This window comes from Sylvia atricapilla, chromosome 2, assembly GCF_009819655.1.
Source record: "Sylvia atricapilla isolate bSylAtr1 chromosome 2, bSylAtr1.pri, whole genome shotgun sequence".
NCBI lineage: Eukaryota > Metazoa > Chordata > Aves > Passeriformes > Sylviidae > Sylvia > Sylvia atricapilla.
This window is the reverse complement of record NC_089141.1, coordinates 8,497,798-8,519,139: the sequence shown is the minus strand read 5'-3', so window position 1 is coordinate 8,519,139 and position 21,342 is coordinate 8,497,798. Positions and strand designations below refer to the sequence as shown.

At 39.6% G+C, this 21,342-nt stretch overlaps 1 protein-coding gene across 1 annotated transcript; it reads right to left on the bottom strand.

Moving 5' to 3' along the window:
• Window positions 1-469: 469 nt before the first annotated feature.
• Window positions 470-18,719, bottom strand: JAM2 (junctional adhesion molecule 2). Its single transcript, XM_066340763.1, has 9 exons — window positions 18,661-18,719; window positions 15,478-15,591; window positions 13,832-13,984; window positions 11,260-11,465; window positions 8,979-9,081; window positions 7,434-7,541; window positions 6,493-6,508; window positions 5,685-5,718; window positions 470-4,748 (listed from the first exon to the last, which is right to left on the bottom strand). Exons 2-9 carry the CDS (start codon window positions 15,551-15,553, stop codon window positions 4,716-4,718), a joined length of 729 nt encoding a protein of 242 aa, XP_066196860.1. The 5' UTR covers window positions 15,554-15,591; window positions 18,661-18,719; the 3' UTR covers window positions 470-4,715.
• Window positions 18,720-21,342: the final 2,623 nt, after the last annotated feature.

Sequence of the window (21,342 nt, the reverse complement as noted above, 5' to 3'; positions counted from 1 at the left end):
ACTCCTTTGTGTGCTATGTTTCAATGCTTAGGTATTATAACACTTGTAATGATATACCAGGAAGGAACTACTGGTTCTGTTGAGTTTAGCCAAAAAGCTTCTGTAGAAAAAAATATCCATGAACCTTAAGTCTGTAGCAAAGCCCTACAGTAGTGATGGAGCTGCACAGCCAGAAGCATAGGCACAAATGCCCTAGTCCTACACTGCATCAATGAACACGAAGGTAATGAGGTTAATCTTCCAGAAGAAACTGAAATCTGCTAAAGAGGTTGCAAGGTGTGAATTTCTGCAACTGAACTATTGACAAAAACACTTCAGCTTATTATCTAAGAAACTACATAAACACTTCAACAGTTAGAGTCTACATACTACAGTTTGAATTGTATTGACATGATTTTTCTTCAGAATGAAACTACACATGCAGTCTACAGCGAGAGAGAGACTTCCACATTAAGTACTAAAACACTGCTTGAGCTTTAATTGCAGGAAGATTTATTTTGTCAGCATAGTGAGTTTATTTCTGCACAGCTACACACTGAAATTGTATCAGATTCGCAAAATCATCTCCAAGTCGTAGTAAATCAGAATTGCAGGAGAAATTGAGTCCTTGACAGTGGTTGAGTCACAAGTAGTGAGGTCATGTATGGAAGTTACTTGAATAGATTGTTCCAAGCTGCAGGAGTAAATCTTGTATTGCTGCATGTACATATAAACAAAATGAGAAGCTTTCACACACAACTAAATTGATTATACAAGCTAATTTGTCTTTAGGTTTTTTGGGGGGTTATTTTTTTTTGAAATGCCATCACAGCTAGATTGACTAAATACTGGCAGTTTCTATTTTCAGCATGTAAGACATAGGAACTATTTACAGAGCAGAGGTCAAAAGATGCCTTGGTGTTGTGGTTTAACCCCAGCTAGCAGAGAAGCATCTGGCTCACTCCCTGCCCCCTCCCCCTACTACAAGGAAAGGAATTGGGAAAAATCCTCATGGGTTGAGATAAAGTAGTTAAATAATTGAACCAAAGAAATAATAAGGGAAAGAGAGAGATAAAACCTGGGAAGCACAAGTGATGCACAGCCCAAGTGCTCATCACCACTTGCTGACTGATGCCCAGTCTGTTTCCCCAGCAGCAAATGGCCCCCTCCCAGCCAACATCCCCTCAGTTTATATACTGCGCATCATGTTCTATATCCCTTTGGCCAGTTCAGGTCAGGGTCTTGGTCTTGTTCCCTCATGGCTTGAGTACCTTCTCACTGGCAGAGCATCAGACACTGAAAAGTTTGACTCAGGGTAAGTACTGCTGAGCAACAACTGAAACTGTGTTACTGACATTATTCTCATACTAATTAAAAAAGCACCTCTGTACCAGCCACTAGGAAGAAAATTATTTTCCAGTTGAAACCAGGAAAGTATCAGCTGCTTATTCCATTCCATTTATGTCATGCCAGAGCCTGCACTGTGCGATACACCACCACCTTTTCCCATCTTTTTATAGATGCACACACATGTACCATTTCCTTAATCTGTAGACTCCCCATAGGAGTCTATTCATTCAGTTCATGACTTTTGGCTTACGACAGTCATCACTTACTTCAAACAGTTTTTCAGAGTGTCTGGCGTTAAGATTTTTGCATGTTGAAGCCAGTTCTGATTCCGTCACTGCTCTGCTTGTCCAGTTACATTGAAGTTTATTCTTAATGTGGCAGTTGAAGGGGAATTGGGTTCAGATCCCCAAAGCTGGAGGGATGGAGACAGGCACCACGACGTGCTCAGTGCAATAGTGGGCACACAGCTGACATAGAAGTGTTAGTACACAGCATTATACAGCAATTCACATCACGCAATTCACTGGCTACTGAATCAAATCTACTCAATGCACAAACCAGACTTGTCCATCCTCCTGTCTCACTAAGTGTGCCCAGGTCCTTGAGCAAAAACAATCCCACATATGAGTTTGCCTTTGCCCAAGGCAGGAATAACCCAGACTGTCTTCTGCAGCACATTCTTCATGCACACCACAGGAACTTTATTCCCTTCTACAGTAGAAATTTTGACTGGGCAGGGCCAGTCCCTTGGCAGATCTTCTAGTGCTGAAGGTGGCCACCAGGTGGCCTTTGGCAATGTGCATCCCCAATGTTTGAAGGTCCTCCTGCCCTTTGCTCTCAGTGTAATCTAACAGTCCATTGGATTGTTTGGTTTTCTCAGCTGGTGCATGATACAATACACCTACTAAATGCCATGTTCTTTGGCCCAAGCATCTGTGAGTGTTTTCCAAGTATTTCTAGTTTAATCTGTTCAAAGACTTGATGTTGCTCAGGGCTCCGTGTGAAATCATTCTTCTGAGTCACTTGATAAAGACCTACAAACAGACTAGTTTGGAATATGCATTTTCAAAACACCCACAACATCGAAGAGAGTTTACTTTTTGAGGAAATGGATTAGCATTTCTTTCCATAGGATCAGGAGTAAATTCAGCCCTTCCACTCTGCCTGGGAAACCATCCACTGGAGATGGGAGTAGCAACTTTCCTGGAAGAATCTCTATTTGGGACTGTTATCCTTACAATTCATATAGCCATGTCTCTAGGGTCAAAGTAGGTCTTCCATCCCAATTCTTCATGCCCTTTCTGTGGTCTCTCAGCTAAACCCAGAGTGTCCGTCCTGTGGTTTGTACCTTCCATATCCCCCCTCTTGAGCCAATGCTTACTGTCATTAGCATGGGGTCTGTAGAGGTGGAGAATTGAACATACCCTCTTTTAAACTGCTGAAACTCCTAATACAGTTTATCTGATAGTTTCTCCACAGATGGGATGAGAGAGGAAGAGAGGTTGTCTTCAAATTCCCAGAGATGGCAAGCCACTGCATCCACAGATGGTTGTGATGTCTTTCCAGATTAACATTTTGAGTGGGCTGGTGTGTACTTTACACTCTAAAAACTTCCACCACATGGGTCGTATGCAGAGGAATTGGTCTGGATCTGTGGGGAACCTTGAATTGTCCAGGTCAAAATAAATAATAAATAATCTCTAAAATTAAATAATAAAATTGAATTGTCCAGGTCAAAATAAAAAATAAATAATCTCTAGCACAGCTAATTCCCTCAAGTATTGGGTATCTTTCTACTTGTAACATCTTTCTTGTAAGGATATCTTCATGCTTGACAGGAATCTCTTCCAGAGGCTGAGGACTTGTGTCTCTCGTGGAATCACCTTGTCAATGCCTGCTTTCTAAGGAAGTGATTCCTACCCTCTAATTCCAGTCTGTTAGCCCCATTATCCCAGCATCAGAGCAGCCAGATGGTAGTACGCTTATCAGAACAACAGCTGAAATATTTATGTCTATCTCACAGCTCACTCAAGAATAAGGATTGAGTGGTTGCCTCGTGCTGGCCTGTCACTGAAGTTTGTGTAGGCACTGTATGTGTTGGTGGGGTTTTGGTAGCCAGAGATTGTTTCTTAACCCTGAAGAGGGCCTGAACCAAATGCAACAACATACTGATTGTTACCAAAAGGACCAGGCTGGTTTCAAGGGTATTCAAAGGATATGCAAAGTCTTTAATATTTTGAAATGCTACTGTAATCATCCTGGAGGTGAAGGAAGAGGTTTTTTCCCCATGGGTTGGCTCTCTGAGGGTAAAAGGCAGTAGATGTAACTGTGGATAGTTTCCACCAGATGGCTCCCAAAGGACGGTGGGGACACATAGCAGGCAGGCTCAAGAGCAGCTGTTCCATCATATCACAAGCCAGTACAACACAGAACAACACAGTGGTAACCTCAGCCCAGCCCTAGAGCAAATGAATCAATATGGTGACCAGCAACTATTAAACCAATGCAATGAAGGCTTATAACAAAGTTGTTTTAATATGCTCTAGTCAGATCTGTTTTTTATCTCAACCTTTTGAGTCCCACATTTGGTGCCAAAAAGGACTGCCAGCAGCTCAGCCAGCAGCTTAGCCCCAGATGGCTGCTTGCTCACTGTCCCCACCCCAGCCCAGTGGGAGAACTGGGAAAAAAAAGTAAAATTGGTGAGTTCAGAGAACAACAGTTTAATAATTGAAATTAAGTAAAATAAGATACTATAATACTAATGATAATGATAATAACAACAATAATATGAACTGTAGTGAAAAGGAGAGAGAGGAGTAAAGCCCAAGAAAGAAAAGTGATGCACAACAGTTTCTCACCATGCACTGACCAAAGCCCAGCCTGTCCTCCAGCAGCAGTTGGCTCCTCCTGGACAGCTTTCCCAGTTAAAATACTGGGCATGATGTTCTGATGTGCACCAAGCCTGTTTGAGTTCCAGAAGTGTTTGGACAATATTCTCAGCCACATGGTGTGATTCTTGAGGTGTCCTGTGCAGGGCCAGGAGTTGGACTTCATGATCCTGATGGGTCTCTTCCAATTCAGCTTTTCTATGGTTCTGTGATTCTATGCATGTCTCTTTGGACAGTTCAGATCAGCTGCCCCAGCCGTGCTCTATCCCTGCTTCTTTTGTACTTCCTCACTGGAAGACCATGGGAATCTGAGGACTCCTTAACTTGAAGTAAGCAATACTCAGCAGCAACTAAAACATCAGTGTGTTATCAACTTTATTCTCATATTAAATCAAAAACACAGCTACTATGAAGAAAATGATCCCAGCTGAAACCAGGACACTGATACTTTTGTATAACAAGCAGTCATTTGATGTCCCTCACAGAGGCTGAAATCTTCTAAATAACAAAGGACTTGGTATGCTTGAAATCCTAAATGAAGCAAACAAGGTTACATAAATAATAGTTCAAAGATTTTAAGCAGGTTAATATTTAGTGTACATTTCAGAAGAAACTAAGGCATTGAGCTTGACAAGAAATGTGTCCTATGCACTGTTAGTAAATGTTTATTCTTTTCTGGGATGGGAAGTCTACAAAATGCTCTCTACACAAAAGTAGTAACCTATTCATAAATACAGGTATCAAACAGCTCTGTTCAGCATCTGATATTTAAGTGCATTAACAATGACAGATACCATAGCTCTGAAAAGCTTTATCCTTCTCACTCAGAGCAAACAGATAGTTGGTCTCAGGAAGTTTCTTATATGCATACTAGGTCAAGGAATAAGCTTATGCAATTTATTATGTTTTGTTTCGATTAAGGAAATGGGTGGTGTTCACCTTAAAAGATCCCATCAGCATTACTTAAACTCCTAATATCCTTAAACTGTAGACAGTGATATTAAGGGACTCCTAGCTGAAGTTTTACTTTGGAATCCATTCCCTTTGCACCAATCTGAAAAGCTGGAATGATGTACATGTAGTTAAAGCCCTTGAGCCCACTCAAGGAAGTGGGTGGATGTAAATTCAGCTTCCATACTTAGTCATCTTTTGACCCACATTATTCTTAGAAGAGTTAGGGCCCAATCTTTCTCTCATTACTGTCTTGGACTGTGTATCAGTTAGTTAATCAATATGTACAAAAAGATGCAAAGTATGGAGCAAGGTGCTTGTAGTTGTGTGGCACTTGAGACTATGCAATAGGAAGCTGTAAGTGCAGGCAGAGATAAAGTATTTCCAGGTACAGCTGCCACGTACAGCATGGCAGGAGCTTGGAGTTCATGTACATGTACAAAGACATGACAGATCTAAGGAATTCTGAAGACATCTAAAGCTTTTAAAACACACTAGTGAACACAAAAGACTTGCCTTTTCACTTGTAGATTGATAGTTTGTCTTCTTTCTGTTAACAGAGCAGGAAATAAATACTGGTTAGCAAGTTTTCCTGTGTTGGGTTTATAGGAGCCTTTGGGAGACTCATATATGGATGCATTTTTCCAGATTTCCAGCAATCCTCAGGGTTTTTCCCCTCTGAGAAAAAAACCTTACAATAACAAATCCTTTGAATGCTTTTAGATACCAGTCACTATCTCATAAACCACTGCCAAACACCTTCTCTAGCTTGTCTTCCAGTTACACTTTTTGTCTAGCTCATGGCCAGAACTAAAATAGTCTGAGGAATTCTGACTTGCTACAAAGAAATTTGAGTGAAATAAATCCATATCTAAGGAATAGACGAGGCAGTGTCACCAGAAAGTTTACACCAGTTATATTTTCACAAAACACTTCCTGACATAACCTGATATGATATGGAGATAGATATGGATAGATATGGATATGAGAGCAGTTCAATTTGGTTCTGATTGTCTTTTGTCTAGTTTCAAGAGGAGACACATGAATGCCTATAGCTGAGTTAGGGATGTAAGCTGTAACTATGTAAAAAGACACATCTCTGTGTATTTACCATAGTAATGTAATGATTCACTTCGTGATCAACACAGTGGTTTCTAATGAGGAAACCAGCTAGTGTGTAGGATCATGTTTATCTCAGTGTCAAGAAAGCTACTGCACAACAGTAATGTTAGAAAGGCTGTAAAAATCACTACAGTTATTAAATCATCTGAAACACAAATGAGGTTTGCAGTGACTTATATACTACTTGCATTAAGATACTTACTGGGAAGAGCTTTTCTCTGAAAAAGAAAGAAAAAAAGAAAAAGAATTAGCACAAGAACATTTCCTTAGCTGATTTAAAGTTCTTTGAAATAGTTATTCCTAGAATATTCAGTTTCTAGGAGTTTCTGAACCAAATGTCTCTTTTTGGTATAGTGAGTTTAGGCAAAAGAAAGATTAGGTTGCTTTCAAGGGTAAATGAAGCTCCAAGTGAATTCTAACAAGCAGCCCTGTAGCCTCTGGTACTTTCAGGCAGCTGACCTTTTCCAATACCAAATGTTTGGTATTCATTGTTGCTGTGCTCAACCCTACAGGTACCAATGCTACAGAGAGGGTTACTGGGTGTCAAGCTTTTTGCAGCAATCCCTAAAAGCAAACTTTTTACATGATCCAGAGGAAGAAGACAGTTAATTTAGTTTCCCATACTAAAACTGGTTTATTTTTATGTTGCCTTTCTTAGATATTCCTTATTCAAAACTAGACTGGAGAGGTTCCAGGAACCAGGGTCTGCCTTGTTGCTTTCCCTAGGTGGTTCTTTGGTAGCCTTAAGCAACTGCACAAACATCTTGCATTTTCAAAGTACCTTTTGCAGCAGATGTTGGCAGAATAAAAATGTCTGCACAGAATGTTGCAATTTTAATGCTCTCCAGCTTTAGTACCACAGAGTAAGAACCTTAATGGAAAGGAGGACATGTCATCACAATCATAAACTTATGGAAAGGTTCAAGTAGGAAGGAGCTTAAATATCATCTAGTTCCAACTCCCTGCCATAAACAGGGACAGCTTCCACTAGATCAGGTAGCTCAGGACTCCCTCCAACCTGTCCTTGAACACTTCTAGGGATGGGGCAACCACAGCTTCTCTAGGCAAGACAGAGTGTCACGGAAACTCTGCTAAATAAAGACATTTTTTGACACAAGGAAGGAATAATTTTATTCTACTTACTTGCAAAGTAGCCCTTTTTTTGGGCATAGAATACTCCAAGGCCACACAGTACCATCACCAGAGCCACAAATAGTACAGCCATAATGATACCGCTTACATTAAGGTCATCTGTAATTATAAAGCAGAAGTCCAGTGTTCTAAATTGTAAATATTTCCACTGGTTGGATTTTCCCCTAATTACCACAGGCATTTTTGTATCTGTGAGAAGTCTTTGACCCAAGATGCATAGGTTAATTAGTAACACTTAGATTAATTTAAGCAGTAAAAAGCACTAATATGCCACAGCCACTTCAGGAGAAGTGTTTGGTACACATCAACTGCTTAGTTTAGGTCAAAAGTAAGGAAAGAATAAGAAGGACCAAGGGATACCTACCCCTCATCATATCTACCCCAGATAAGTATTACTCAAGTCATATGTCTCTGAGGAAAAATATCTTGACATCTTTGTAAGTGTTAAAGCAAGTTTTTTAGAGGTAATTTGCTTAACACAGCTGAAACAGATAATGGCAATTGCGTTCCACTTCTAAAGAATTCTTCAAATGAGTTATTTGAAACACAATGATTTTTTAATTTTTAAATAGCAAGGCTTTTAAAATAAAACACAATAAAGCTGAGTTTCCTGAAGTTAAACTCTACACCAGGCTATTGAAACATCTGGCCATTTTTATTTTGAAGGTGATGGCTGGAGTTCAACCATGACAATGACCACACTCATATCCTGATAAAATCACTAAGACCTTCAGACTATATCATCCATTTTAGGAAAGCCAAAATCATCAACAAACAGAAACATTTTCATAGGTTTTTGTTACGTTTCAAATTAATTATCTGGATTCTAATTTTAAGCATATGTTAATATATGGTTGAGTTTTCACCCCAAAACCTATCAATTGTTGTAGTATTTAGGCTGACAGCAATTTAGGACTTAGTGTGTATTTTCACAGAGCGATTCTATCTCAGTAGCTTGAGGAACAATTGCTCATAATCCACCAGGAATGGATTAAAGTCCATGACACAGTGATTTTCAATTAAGTTCCAAGAAAGCACCTTATGGAAGTTGGCAGTTCCATGTGCTGCTTTATGGAACATTTGAACAGGATCTTCTGTGCAGTGGTCATTAGGATTTGTTACCATTTGCTTTCCTATGATATCTGCAAGAACCAGTTGTATATTTTGCAAAAACTTCACACAATTTGGGTTATTACAGACTGTTACATTGAGATTTCTCATGCATGAATCCCAAAAAGGAGGCTTTATGTAAAGAAAACACCCCAGTGGGCTGGCACACTCTTCTGTAAGCCTTACACAAAAGCGTTTGGAAATATTAATGTTCTCATATGGCTGATGCTATTCTGTGAAGTTCAGTGTTTAACAATCTGAAAGCTAATTACTGCAATAAGGAACTTATTATTTCTCCTCCCCCCAAATGCCATAACCAAATAAAAAGATTTAATTCAATCTAGTCTTAGCTTCTTAGTTGCACCATGCTATTATATAAATACTACTGCAAGACTGTTTTCCACCATTATTTTCTTTAATACATACCAACTTGCATTCGTTTCACTGAGCATTTCTGAGATAATCCAATCCCATTGGAGGCTTCACAGAAATACTCTCCAGTGTCATTCTTTGTAACTGTATTAAACAGCTGTTAAGAAAGAGTCCAAAACCATTATCAAAACAGGGAGGAAAAGATTCCTGTAGGATAGAAATGTTGACGTGTCAATGTATGGATTTGTTTGTTTTAAACAAACAAAACCCAAAAAAACACTGAAGGCAAGTAAGAAATTTAGGTCCATTTCAACCTTGTAACACCTCCCTAGTCACATTCCCTGGGTCCTTCAATGTCTACCTGTTGCCTAAGAGGTTCCTTTAGATGGACATTTAACAAAGTGGAGTGTATCTACAAGGAAATTAATTTTCCGTGTATCAGAACTTTCCAATAATGTACACTTTTTTAGATATGCTCTAATTTCAGAATACCTGAAATAAAAGTTTGTTCATTTTGTCAAAACAACGACCCCATTAATCCATCCTTCAAAAAAACTTGACACATACAATACGATGCATCGTCAGCTGAAATTTTTCAGAAGTAAAGAGCTGTTTGGGTGGTTCTCAACCCTCCAAAAACACACTTTATGTCTTCTTCCAACAGAGAAATGATAAACCACACTATTTATCAAATACTACTACTGTAAAAAAGAAAATGAGAGACTGTAGCAGGACATCTCCCCCCCGCCACAGAAGAGCTTATCTGTTACTTGTTAGCTGGTGCAGTATCTCAGGGCATCTTGCTCTCACATTAGCCTCACATGAGCCCTGGTGAAGTAACTCAGTCAGGACAGTTTGTCTCGTAGTAAACTATTTCATCACTATGGGATTGATGCTTTCAGCTGAGAGTAAACATCTTCCTGTGGAAGCAGATGTGGAAAGACAAGCTGGAATTTCTGACTGACATACACTTCACTTTACAAATTATAACAGCTATGCCATATTTTCACAAAGCAGAAATTTTCTTCACATTCCCAGGAAATGTGTGGGGTCTTCTCCCCAAAGTCGGGATGCTATTTTGTGGTTACTCTCCTGGGGGCTGAGTAAAAGGACTCTGTTTATGCTATCAGAAATTTGGTAAGTTACATTGACTTCTAATCTAATTATTTCTTTGCTAGCTATAATATAGGTACATTAATGTCATACACTGTTTTATGTAATCTACTAGTAGTTCTTTTATACTATGTAATAAGTAACCATTTAAGGCCTCTTGTCTGTTACCTTCTGCCAATTCAATAAGTAATTTATTTTATAGTAGACCTAACTATCCATTCTTAGGAACTTGCAAGCCAGAGCAATTTATGTGCAGGTCACCTAAGATGCTGCCAAAAATCCAAGCCTCAGGCAGGGCTTGTCTAAAGCTCTCACTTGATACATAACAAAGAGATGGATAGAGACTGATCTCATGTCAATTCCAGTGTTCCTATGTTTTTTAATCACTGGACTTGTTAAATGTTTCTTTTTAATGTATGCCATACTTCAATATTTTCAGAAGTGATTAGTAAGTTTGAGTAGTCCACCTGATTTCTGTGACGTGCTGAAGGATCCTCAGAACATCTGAATGCTTAATCATACTTCAGTTTCCACGTTTGATTTTGCACAAGAGTAGTGTTCGTAGAACAATTTTTTACCTCTGAAAAATCTCAGACCCCTAAGTAGCATCAAGTTTTTTTGAAGGATCAGCTAATGGGGAAAGAATGAGAAATAGCCAGTTCTGAAGGAAAAAAAAAAAACCCCAACACCACAATCCACCAAACAAACTACAACTAAAACAAAGAACTAAACTTACTTACAGTCCCAACTCATTCCCACTGACTTTACAAGTTCTGGATGGGAACTTGTAAATGGCACTGGCTTGCAGAGATTCTGTTACTGCCCTGAGTGCCTGACTCCCCCTGAAGTGTATGAAGATATTATTCCAAATTTTAAGGTTCTATGAAATATAGCTTTGTTGCCGACTGAAAGCACATTCTTACCTGGCACTAGTTTACCAGCTGTCAAGGTAAAATTTGTCATGTATTTCTAGATTCTCAGTTAACACTACTGCAGCCTTGGACCTTACCCAATTTGTGTGTATCATTCAATGTCTATGGCTGGTCACTGGTGTGAGGCAGAAGCTACCTTCTACATTTCTCACCACATATTTCAGCATGACATTGACCTCGAGCAAAGACCTTGTGAATATTTGGATTTAGATCCCTGTGCATCTTTATACTGAACAGTAAATTTGCTCTCCTTGATAGCTGTCTATGACAGAGTTGGTTATTACACTTACCAGAGTGCCAGACTTTCTATTCATAGTGTAAGTTATGTTTGCTGCTCTAGCACTGCCTGTTCCTGTCTTCTCCAGCAAGGCAACACCGTTCTTGTACCACTGGTATTCAGATGGAGGGGAGCTCTCAGTTTCCTTACAGCTCATCTGTACAACCGTTCCTGTCATTGCAGAGCTGGGTACCTCACACACTGGAGTACTCGGAGCAACTGGACAGTGAAATTGCACTTGTTACACATGTACTTATACTGTCCACATGTGTCAGAGACTGAAATAGTTCATAGGCCTCAAATATTGATATAAAGTTTTGCCCATCATAACAAAAACTGGATAAAGAAGCTACAACAAAAGAAGCCTCCCTGAAGATACCTGACTGGGACTTTGGACTGAAAGTCAAACTGCTGAGATTAGGGAAAACCAATTCTTCAATCACCTGAAACAAACAAGTAAACAAGGAAAATAATATGAACCAAACCCAGAAGCCGTGCTAAGAATCATCTCTGGTTTGCTTTGGGGTGGGGGAGGCAGTAGCCCACAGACCCCTTGGCTGGAACCAGGTTTGCACAGACCTCCCTGCCAGCCAAGGCGGGGGGAAGGAGTTTTGGTGTACAGTAACCTCTGCTCAGGGGCAGTGAACTCATCCTCCCTGACACAAACTGGCTATGGAACCCTCAACCTTGGGAAGGCCACATCCATGGGATGTTCAGGTGAGAGGCAGCTGAAGGGAAGCCTTAATCCATCAAAGGCCCCCCGAAATGCTCCCCAGAGTCATTTCTGAAGCCTTGCACCACAGAATTGCATGTGATGCAACAAACCCAGAGTCTGTTGTAAGAGATAATGCCAAACTCCCCCTAACACCCCAGGGAGGTGCCTGGATTTTCCTACCTAGCCTGAGTATATATTAACCAATCAGATTCTATGCTTTTGGGGGAATCTTCACCACCGAGAAGACCAGATGGAGAGGATCAATGAAACATCACTGGGATCTACAGAGTGGTGATATTCTCCTCATTCTGTCCCTGTTACTCGCTTTCTGTCCCCCCCACCTATTTCCTCTCTCTTTCTCTCTCTCATGTATTAACTATTAAATAAACCCCATACTATTGTCACTGGCATATGGCCTTGTTTGCACCTTAATTCAGGCAGGAGCATTTCTATGAACTTTAATAATGGGATCATGACAACATGCCAACAGGCTGACAGTCATTATGAGGAGGTGAGCACTTGTGCACATTTGATAACTACCACATCAATGAAACAAGGTGCAGGAGAAGGGCTGGAAGGCACAATCCTGCTACTGAGAGCACAGTAAAATTTATGAGTTGCAAAAAATGAAAGAGGTGCTTACTGCCAGCCGCCCCACTACATGCTGTGTCATCCTGTCTCCAATCTGTGCACTTTCATCCAACCTCAGAGAGTTTGTTTCACTTTTTTTCTTGTATGGAGCTTCTTGTTCACAGACAGAGATGGAATAACTCAGAATCTGTAGTGCAGTAATTGCCCCCTTCCCTGCCCTAGTATTTAAAAACTGAAGTGAGGAAGGGGGAAAAAGAGTTTTTGTATTAAAAGGAGTTAATTTTTGAGAATTGATTTTAAGAAGTGATACTTCTCAAATTTTGAGAAGTGATACTAATCCACATTAACTTTCAAAAAGGCTTTTAAGCAACACAGCATCCACTCCACCCCCTCTTCTCCTTTGGCCTCAAAGATTTCAACTTCAAATTAAGAAGACACATTTAAAACAGGAAAGCTGTTGAGAAAGCGAAAGGAAGGAAGGAATAAGTGGGGTTATCTTAGCTAGCTCAGTAGCCACAAGGTTACCTCATTGTTGGTAAATGCTAATCAGCATTTATCATCCTTCATGAATAACTTAGAGACTTTTTATATATATTTAAAAGATAAACTATTATTTCTAATAGGACACATATATAATCTACAAAAGCAAGTGTTTTCTTTTGTCCCTGTACAGATAAAAAAAGGAAAACTATTAGTCTCTACCACTCATCCAGTGGGACAAATACCAAACCCAATGTGAGAACAATGTGCTCAGTATTCACTTTTAAATTCATGCCCTAACTGGGAAAGAAAACAAAGACCCACAAAGAACAACTGCTCCCCAGCAGGCACCACCATCTCTCCTGAAAATAAAGTCCACCAATTGCCAGCTCTCTGGCTGTCATTGCACAAAAACTCTCTCCTTCCAAAAGCAGGAGGCTGTAGCATATGGGAACGAACTTCTGCTTATGAATATTTGATAAGTGTTGACAGATGCTGGCTTTCCAGTGCCAAACACCATGATCATCTCATCCAGATTCTCAGTCACTGAGTGATTTCAATTTAAGAACTGAAACTCAACTTGATATAATAAAACCCTAGTTATGCCCCTTTCTAATTCAAGTGTGACTTTCCATTAAGCTGTTTTGTGATGTTGTAGAATGTTCATGTGCAAGTGTGTTTATAAAGCCTGAAGAAGACCCAAAATGAAGACCCAGCAGCCACACACTATGTGGACAACCCTACCTTCAACATCCCATCACCCAGTTTCTTTAAAAACCCTAAGTAATAAAGTTTGTACCCAATACTGTGAGAGTAATAGTAGCCTCTCCCAGCTGTTGTCCCTCTTCACTCTCGGCACTGATTTCACAGCGGTAGGTCCCAGAATCCCTTCTAGTCACATTCCTAATTCGGATTCCTGTATTCAGCATCTCTGCTCGGCCTCGAAGATCACCTTTAGAGAGAACAGACAGAGGTCTCTGCTCTTTGCTTATAGAATCACAGAATCACTGAATGGTTTGGATTGGAAGGGACTTGAAGATCGTCTTCTTCCATCCCACTGCCATGGACAGGGACACCTTCCACTAGACCAGGTTGTTCCAAGCCCCATCCAACTTGGGCTCAAACACTTTCAGGGATGGGGCAGCCACAGTTTCTCTGGGTAACTTGTGCCAGTGCCTCACCATCCTTATGGGGAAGAATTTCCTTTGTATATTTCCACTGTATATCTAACTTAAATTTCACCTTTTTCAACCTGAAGCAAATATCTATGGCTCATTGGCCTATTCTGAAATCATGTACAATTTATTGATATTTTATGTCATATTGTACTGAAACTATTGCTCATTTGTTCAGTGTCAGTTATCTATCAGCAAAGAGCTAATATGTTATCTCCTTCTCAAGACAGTATGAACCTTCCATTTAGTCCAAAAGACCACCCTCAATTCAAAAAACCTCCATCAGCCACACATTATCCAGTTGGAAGATGGAATGCATTTTGTTGAAGGTGTTTTAAGAAAATATGTACAGCAGTAGTGAGGTGACTGAAAGGCACCCCTTTCCACTAGAGATGTGGCAATCACTAACTTAATTACCTTAAAGAAAAAGTTGTTAGTGAGACCACAGGAGAGTATTTGACATTTTAACTTGGCAAGAAAAACTTGATGGATTTAGCAAAGATACTGTCATCAGACTTATTACAATGAAGAAAATTTTTAATTCTACAGCTTATTATGAAATTCAAGTTACATGCACACACACAGCCATGAGTTCTACCATTTCTCTAAATTAAATATATGCAGAAAAAACCCAAGTTCATCAACAAAGTCAACACATCTGCTAGTTCTACAGGCTAACAATATTTCTGTGCTTTTATTTTACTTCTCAAACTTCATTTATTGTGTACAATGTAATAGAGACCCATGTGTTCTCCAACACACAAAGCTGAGGTAAGTCCTTTTCAAGAACATACAGGGAGAAATTCTACTTCAGAAAAGAATACAAATAATTTAAAATATACAGCTGAGTTTATATTTTATGTATATACAAATGCTGCATTATTCATATCTAAGCCTCCTGCTTTACAGGAGGCCTCAGAAACCCCTTTTTAGGATTGGAATGCAGAGCCTGCAGTAGTTTAGGGGAGTTTACATCCACATGTAATTTCTTTGTTGAAAAGTTCCACAGAATCTGCAGTACCATTTTTATTAGTCTAAAGAATTCAAAGAAGAATTTAACTTCATTAAAAGGAAACTAATAATTGATGATATTATAAGGATATGCCTTTTTTTCCCCAGAGAAGAATTCTTTTTCTCAAAACAACAGCTCTTCTATATGAACAGTCTCTTGACTTCTAGTTCAGTCATGTTCTTGGTGTTGTTCCCCAAGAAAGAGTCAATAACTATGCTAGAGAATGACATGTTAAACCATCTATTTGTAGTACTGTACCTGTAAATTCACTATTGTAGTAGACAAATGAGACTCCTTGAGGATGGATTTTCTTCCACTCTATTCTTAAACCCATCCCTTTTGAAAATTTGTATTTGCAACTAAGAATAGCCTCTGGAAGGAAGAAAAAAAAGACAAAAGGGAAAAGTAGAGATTTTAGTATTGTGTTGGCACAGATTCAGGCTCTATGAAATTCATGTTCCCCCTTCAAAAGAATTTGTACAGTCAGCAATGGCCTGATCTACTTCTCAAAGTGATGCTTCTCCAGATTTACACAAACACAGTGGAGACAAAGAAATCAGTAATTTTCCTATACTTCAGTGGCCTTTGGGTCAAACTTCAGATGCTGGAGACTAGATATTCTGATGCTGGATAAGGTTTTGTACTTTCCCCATCCAACATGGAAATATCTAGTTCATCACTCACATTCTTTATTACTGCCCTCATTTTAGTTTAAACATTTTTGAGCAGATAAACCCTAAAAAAGGGAATTTGACACTGATATAAATGTATTTTTTAATTACCATTCTGAATTCAGTATCAATAGTTTTTTCTGCTCAAATGTATAACTTAACAGAGGTGAAAAATATTCCTGTAAAATGGTTAAAAAAATAAATGTAATATAGAACTTGCTATAAGGTAAGCTACTCATTTTCCAAATACAGGCCATAATATTAGGAGAAAAAGCCTTTATGGTTTTGACCAGGCCAGTCTAGCTTTCATGATGCAAATATGCACTGCTCAAACATAATCAACCATCATCCTCCTTTCCAGTCTCAGCAAATGAGGCTGGAAAGCAATTAAGAGCTACTGACAGATCTACTCACTTGCCCTTCAGAGTCTGATTTCCTAGGTCTGTGCTGAAAAGAAACAAAACCCCAGACTGGTAGCCTTGGTGATATGTCAGAGGGGAAAAAATATCCAGACTTGAAAGAAAAATTGAGGCAGGAGAGCATTCCTTGCCAGAAACATGTTACACATGCACTGACTGTTTTGAAAAACATACTGTGTACTCAGGAAGTCTCAGGTTCCTGACTTCTGGTTGAGTGGATGGGTGGAGGCTTCCTGAATCTTAAGATTTGCTAGTTTCCCTTCCCTTTTTTTTTTTTGTATTCTTCTAACAAAGAAAAACCATCATTCAAGCTCAGCTTGTTTTGCTACTGGCCTTGTGACAGCTGGCTTGTCAAATGAGCTGGTCTCTATTAGCTGACACAGAGACAGCTCAGCTGAAGTGTTCTCAGCTGAACAAGTCACCTCTGTCTCAAATGATCTGTCCCTTTCTTGCATGTCACGTGTGTTTGTTTCAGAAAAAAACCAGCATTGATGCCCACCCACTAAACTCATTCAGGAAAAAGAAGTGTATGGAAGAAAGGGAGTGTGCACAGAACAGAGACCAAATAACTAAATCATCCTTAGTTATAGCTCCATGTTGGAATCCCAGAGGCTGAAAATTTCAGGCTTTCTCTGCTAAGGGGTGCTGACCCTCAGGCTTGACCACATTTGACTTGAGGCCTTGGAACAGGCTTCCAAGATTGTATGATGGCCAAGGGGTTGTGGGTGTGTAGTTAGAGTGGTGTTGTGTGTCTTGTTTCTTTAACTGGAAAGTTGGAACTCATGCGTTTGAAGACTGTAAACACTGTAAATAGATAAGATATAATAAACAACCAGGACCAAACTCGACTCTACATTTTCCGTGTCTTTCATCCTGGCCTCAGCTGACAAAAAAACAGGCAGAACTGTAACAGCTTCCCTCTCCCACTTTTTCCTATAGTAATGGAGTCAGGGAGAGGTATTTTCCAGAGCAGGTGTACTTGACTTGCATTGACTTGCATTGAGTAGGGCCATAGGATACTGTGCATCAGCACTGGTACTGCTAGGCCTGCAAAAGCCCTCGGGAATATTGGAGAGATTTGCACAATGTTTAATTTTGATTTACATCTGGTCTGGAGGCTATCACTGGTGACAGAATTACAGAATATATCAAGTTGGAAGGAACCCTAAGGATCAGTAAGCCCAACTCTCTGCTCCTTGTATAACTACCTAAAACTAAACCATGACTGGGAGTGTCACCTAGATGCTCCTTGAGCTCTGTCAGGCTTGGTGCTATGACCACTTCCCCGGGGAGCCTGTCCCAGTGCCTGACCATCCTCCTCTACAGTAACAAGAGTTAAAGGAGAAAAGGAAAATGCATTTCAGACCAGCTGCAGTCAGTGGAATAACTATGTTGATCAGCCCTACCATCCCATAGTGCTGCTACAAATGGAGAACTTGTCTTGGCATCTGGGCTGTGCTAAACTGATTTCATTCAATGTACAAATAACAAAAGAACAAAATGCAAACCATATACCATATAAAAAGCCAGAACCTAATCAAGCTTCAATATTATCTGCATTTCTCTCTGCTTTTGCCTGCCTTGAGCTCTAAATGTGTTCTGTCAAGAGAATACTTAACAGAAGTCCAGATGATAGCTTTAAAAACCTCTAAAATATTTGATTATTACCTCAAGTAGCTGAATAAAGTTTAAAGGTCAGAGAACAGTTTTTTCTATCCCAAATTCCTACCTCTCTCCACTCCAACCAAAATTCAAAAAACAAACCCATATAACCCACAAACTTCACACTACAGTACAGCCATTTCTCATCCACCCAGCAAACAGGTTCTCCTCCTTGCCTCTGTAAGTTCCTCACTCGATTACGGGAAGTAATTTGCCATTTTATATATGACACATACATATATAACTGTGTAAATAGCCATTCTAGCTACTGACAAGTAAAAATAACCATTATTGTTACTTATAATTAGCTAACTTATATCTGCTTTTTCTAGTCCCTTACTTTTCTGCCTTGTAAGATATTTAATATTTCTTCTTTCCATCAGCTCCCATAATATTGTGTGGAAGAAAACCAGGCAGAAGTTACAGGACTGACAAAAAAGTCATAGAACCAGTGAACTCGGTAGGGTTCAGGTGAGATTGAAAACGATCTCTGGGAAGCACCTAGTTCAACCCCACCTCAAGTAAGAGAAAATGGGGACAAGACCAAGATAACACAGAATCAGTGGAGAGTAGGCACAAGACCCCTCAGGAAAGAGGAAGACAATCACAATAGCTGCAAGCTTCTGTATACATAGTTTGCAGCTATTGTGTATATATTAAAAATTATCACAACAATACCCATACTGTACCCTTAAACTCCTCTGCTTTTACATTTCTGTTATCACTTTCAATGGAGATTCCAGACACATCAGGACCTGCAAGAGGACAGCAAAACAAGACAATTCAGCAATAAATATTTGTGATTTCATATGCGCTTTGGCAGGTACAAGCAATATTTTTGAGACCTCCTCACACTGTACAGGTTAGATATTGCCTATAAGAAAAAGTATAAACTAAGAGCTAGACCGGGGCTGGCCTTGACCAGGTCATCTTTTTTCCTCCAGGGTCCGGCATCTGTAAAAAATAAATATTTCTTTTTTACAATAGCATAATGATATTTACATGTGAGCAGTTCTATATAAACAGTAAAAGCTTTATACTGGGGTAATGTCTCAGTCTGTTTATAACTGAGGAGATGTCTAATAATCCATAAGTGTATTTTCCATTACATTCTTATTACAAGGCATCCATGTTTGCTGAAGATTACCACTTAGAGTAAAAAAAAAAAAAAAGTACAATAATCGGCAATGATCTCAAATTCTTGTTGAAATGGGAAGGAAGATAATCAAGATTTATCTAGTTTTACCCCAATGAGAGAAAAAATCCCCATACTCTGTTGGATATCTCATTGTCATGTTCCACTAAGGGGGAACTGTGGGGGGTTCTTTTAAAACAGGTGACCGAGGATTGAATTAAGTGAAATGAGGCAAGTAATATATCCGAGAACCATTTATGAGCAGTGAAAAGGATGTTGCCCTATTAAGGAAGAATAGAAAAGACAGAAAAGGAACAAAAAGGAAAAAGAATGGGCCGAGAAACAGAGAAGCGGGCGACAGAGAGAAAAAATGGGCATTACCAAGAGAATTTCAGAGTGAACTGTCAAGGTCAAACTGGCAGGTGGTGTGTGCATATGCCCTGCCAGGGGGAGCCTTTGCAGCTCTGGGAGCAAAGGCACAGCTCCTGCATCAGTGGGTAGCCAGACATGAGGTGAGTGGGCGCTCGGGCAAGAGGTGCAGAACTCTGGACAGGGTCATTGGGGGGATCGTAGTGATAGGCTAGATCAGCCACAGAGAGTTGATTTACATCTGGTCTGGAGGCTATCACTGGTGATAGCATTATAGAATATATAATTCCCTGAGGTGGCTCAGGCAGGAACAAGGCAAGCAGGGACAAAGCAGGTAGGGCATTGAGCAGGAATGCAGGTAGGCAGAACAGGAGACAGCTGGAGCAAATGAGGGAGACAAAGTGGTACGGCAGGACACAGAAAGTGGTCAGCAAAGTGTCCATCCAGGGAGAGGGAGAGTAAGGGAGTGATGGCAAGCGAGGGCCAGTGAAGGCAAAAATGGGGGCAAAAGAACCAGCCTAGTCAGGGTGTGAAAAATGAGATTCACGCTCCTAGTAAAATTTAAAGGTTTAATGAAGGACAATAGGAGACAAAGACAATAAAGCAAAGGTTTTAATGGCTGGGTGCTTGGCACTCAGCCAAGAGCACACCTGCTATTTCAGAGACACCCTTTATATACTTTTTCTATTCCATCAGCCTATTGCATTTTTATAAACAATTATGCATATTTAAACTTTCCCCCAAACTAGTTTACATGTTTTAAGAACTGTTTAGCATGGCTCCTACTCGGGTCTGCTTTTTCAGAGCATGTGCATTTCTTGGCTGTGGTTTTAGTCCGTTCTTTTTATTACCTCTAGCTTGGGTTTTGGTCTATACATTCTTTAGACTGCAGGTGTTGATAGCTGGCATATCAGTAGTAGGGGTCTTCATCATACATTCACTGGATGTTATCCTAACCAGCTAAGCAGGAATTATTCCATATTATGTATCACAGCTTGAAATTGCATAGTCTCCATATTCATTCTTACATCAAGGGATTGATAGAATACATGAAGATTCTATTATAAAATACAACCAAGTAGAAAATATGAGAAGGAGAGGGAGAAGGAGCAAAAAAGAAGTTCAACATACACACAGCCCTCCTCACACACACAAACCACACATATACATGACCCTTTTCAAGAAGCTGTAGAGTTCAAACAGTAATGTAAGGTGGTACAGAGACAGCTGATTATGTTAAAAACATTATATATTCTGATCAAGCAGAAAGATAGAAGAGGTCCTTAAAGCTAGAGTATCTCTTCCCTTAAGTGTCCTTCAAGAAACGCCTCTGCCAAATACTCAGAATCCAAGCCTTCAGCTTTGGATGTAATTCATCATATAAACAGCAATAGTGAAAAGACAACATGTTACTGTACTAGTAAACCTTTTATTAAGGCTGCTTTTTAAAGACCTGGAGAAAAAAAAACCCTCTGCTTTTTTACTGCTTTTACATTACAGTAACTATGCTTGTTTAGAAGTAAACTCCAAAAAAACACACTTTCCATTTGATAAACACTCACAGCTGTAAACTGAAACTACTAGCTGGACAAATCATTACGGAAAAACGTATTAGTCAAATCAAAAGAAAGTGTGCCTGGAGGAAATCACGTGAGAACAGAATCAAAACAATGTATTAAGTACAAGAGAAAAAGCAGTCTTGCATTTGTTTTGCCAAGTTCTAAACAACAGGTGGTCTAAAGCAAAGTTTAACAAAGGGTTTCTGAGGATACTGTAAATTCAGGAAGTCTAACATCTCAAGTATAAAGCCAATTCTCTTACTGAAGTCCCTGAAAGAGAATAGGAAAATAGGCATCTGTTTGGTGTT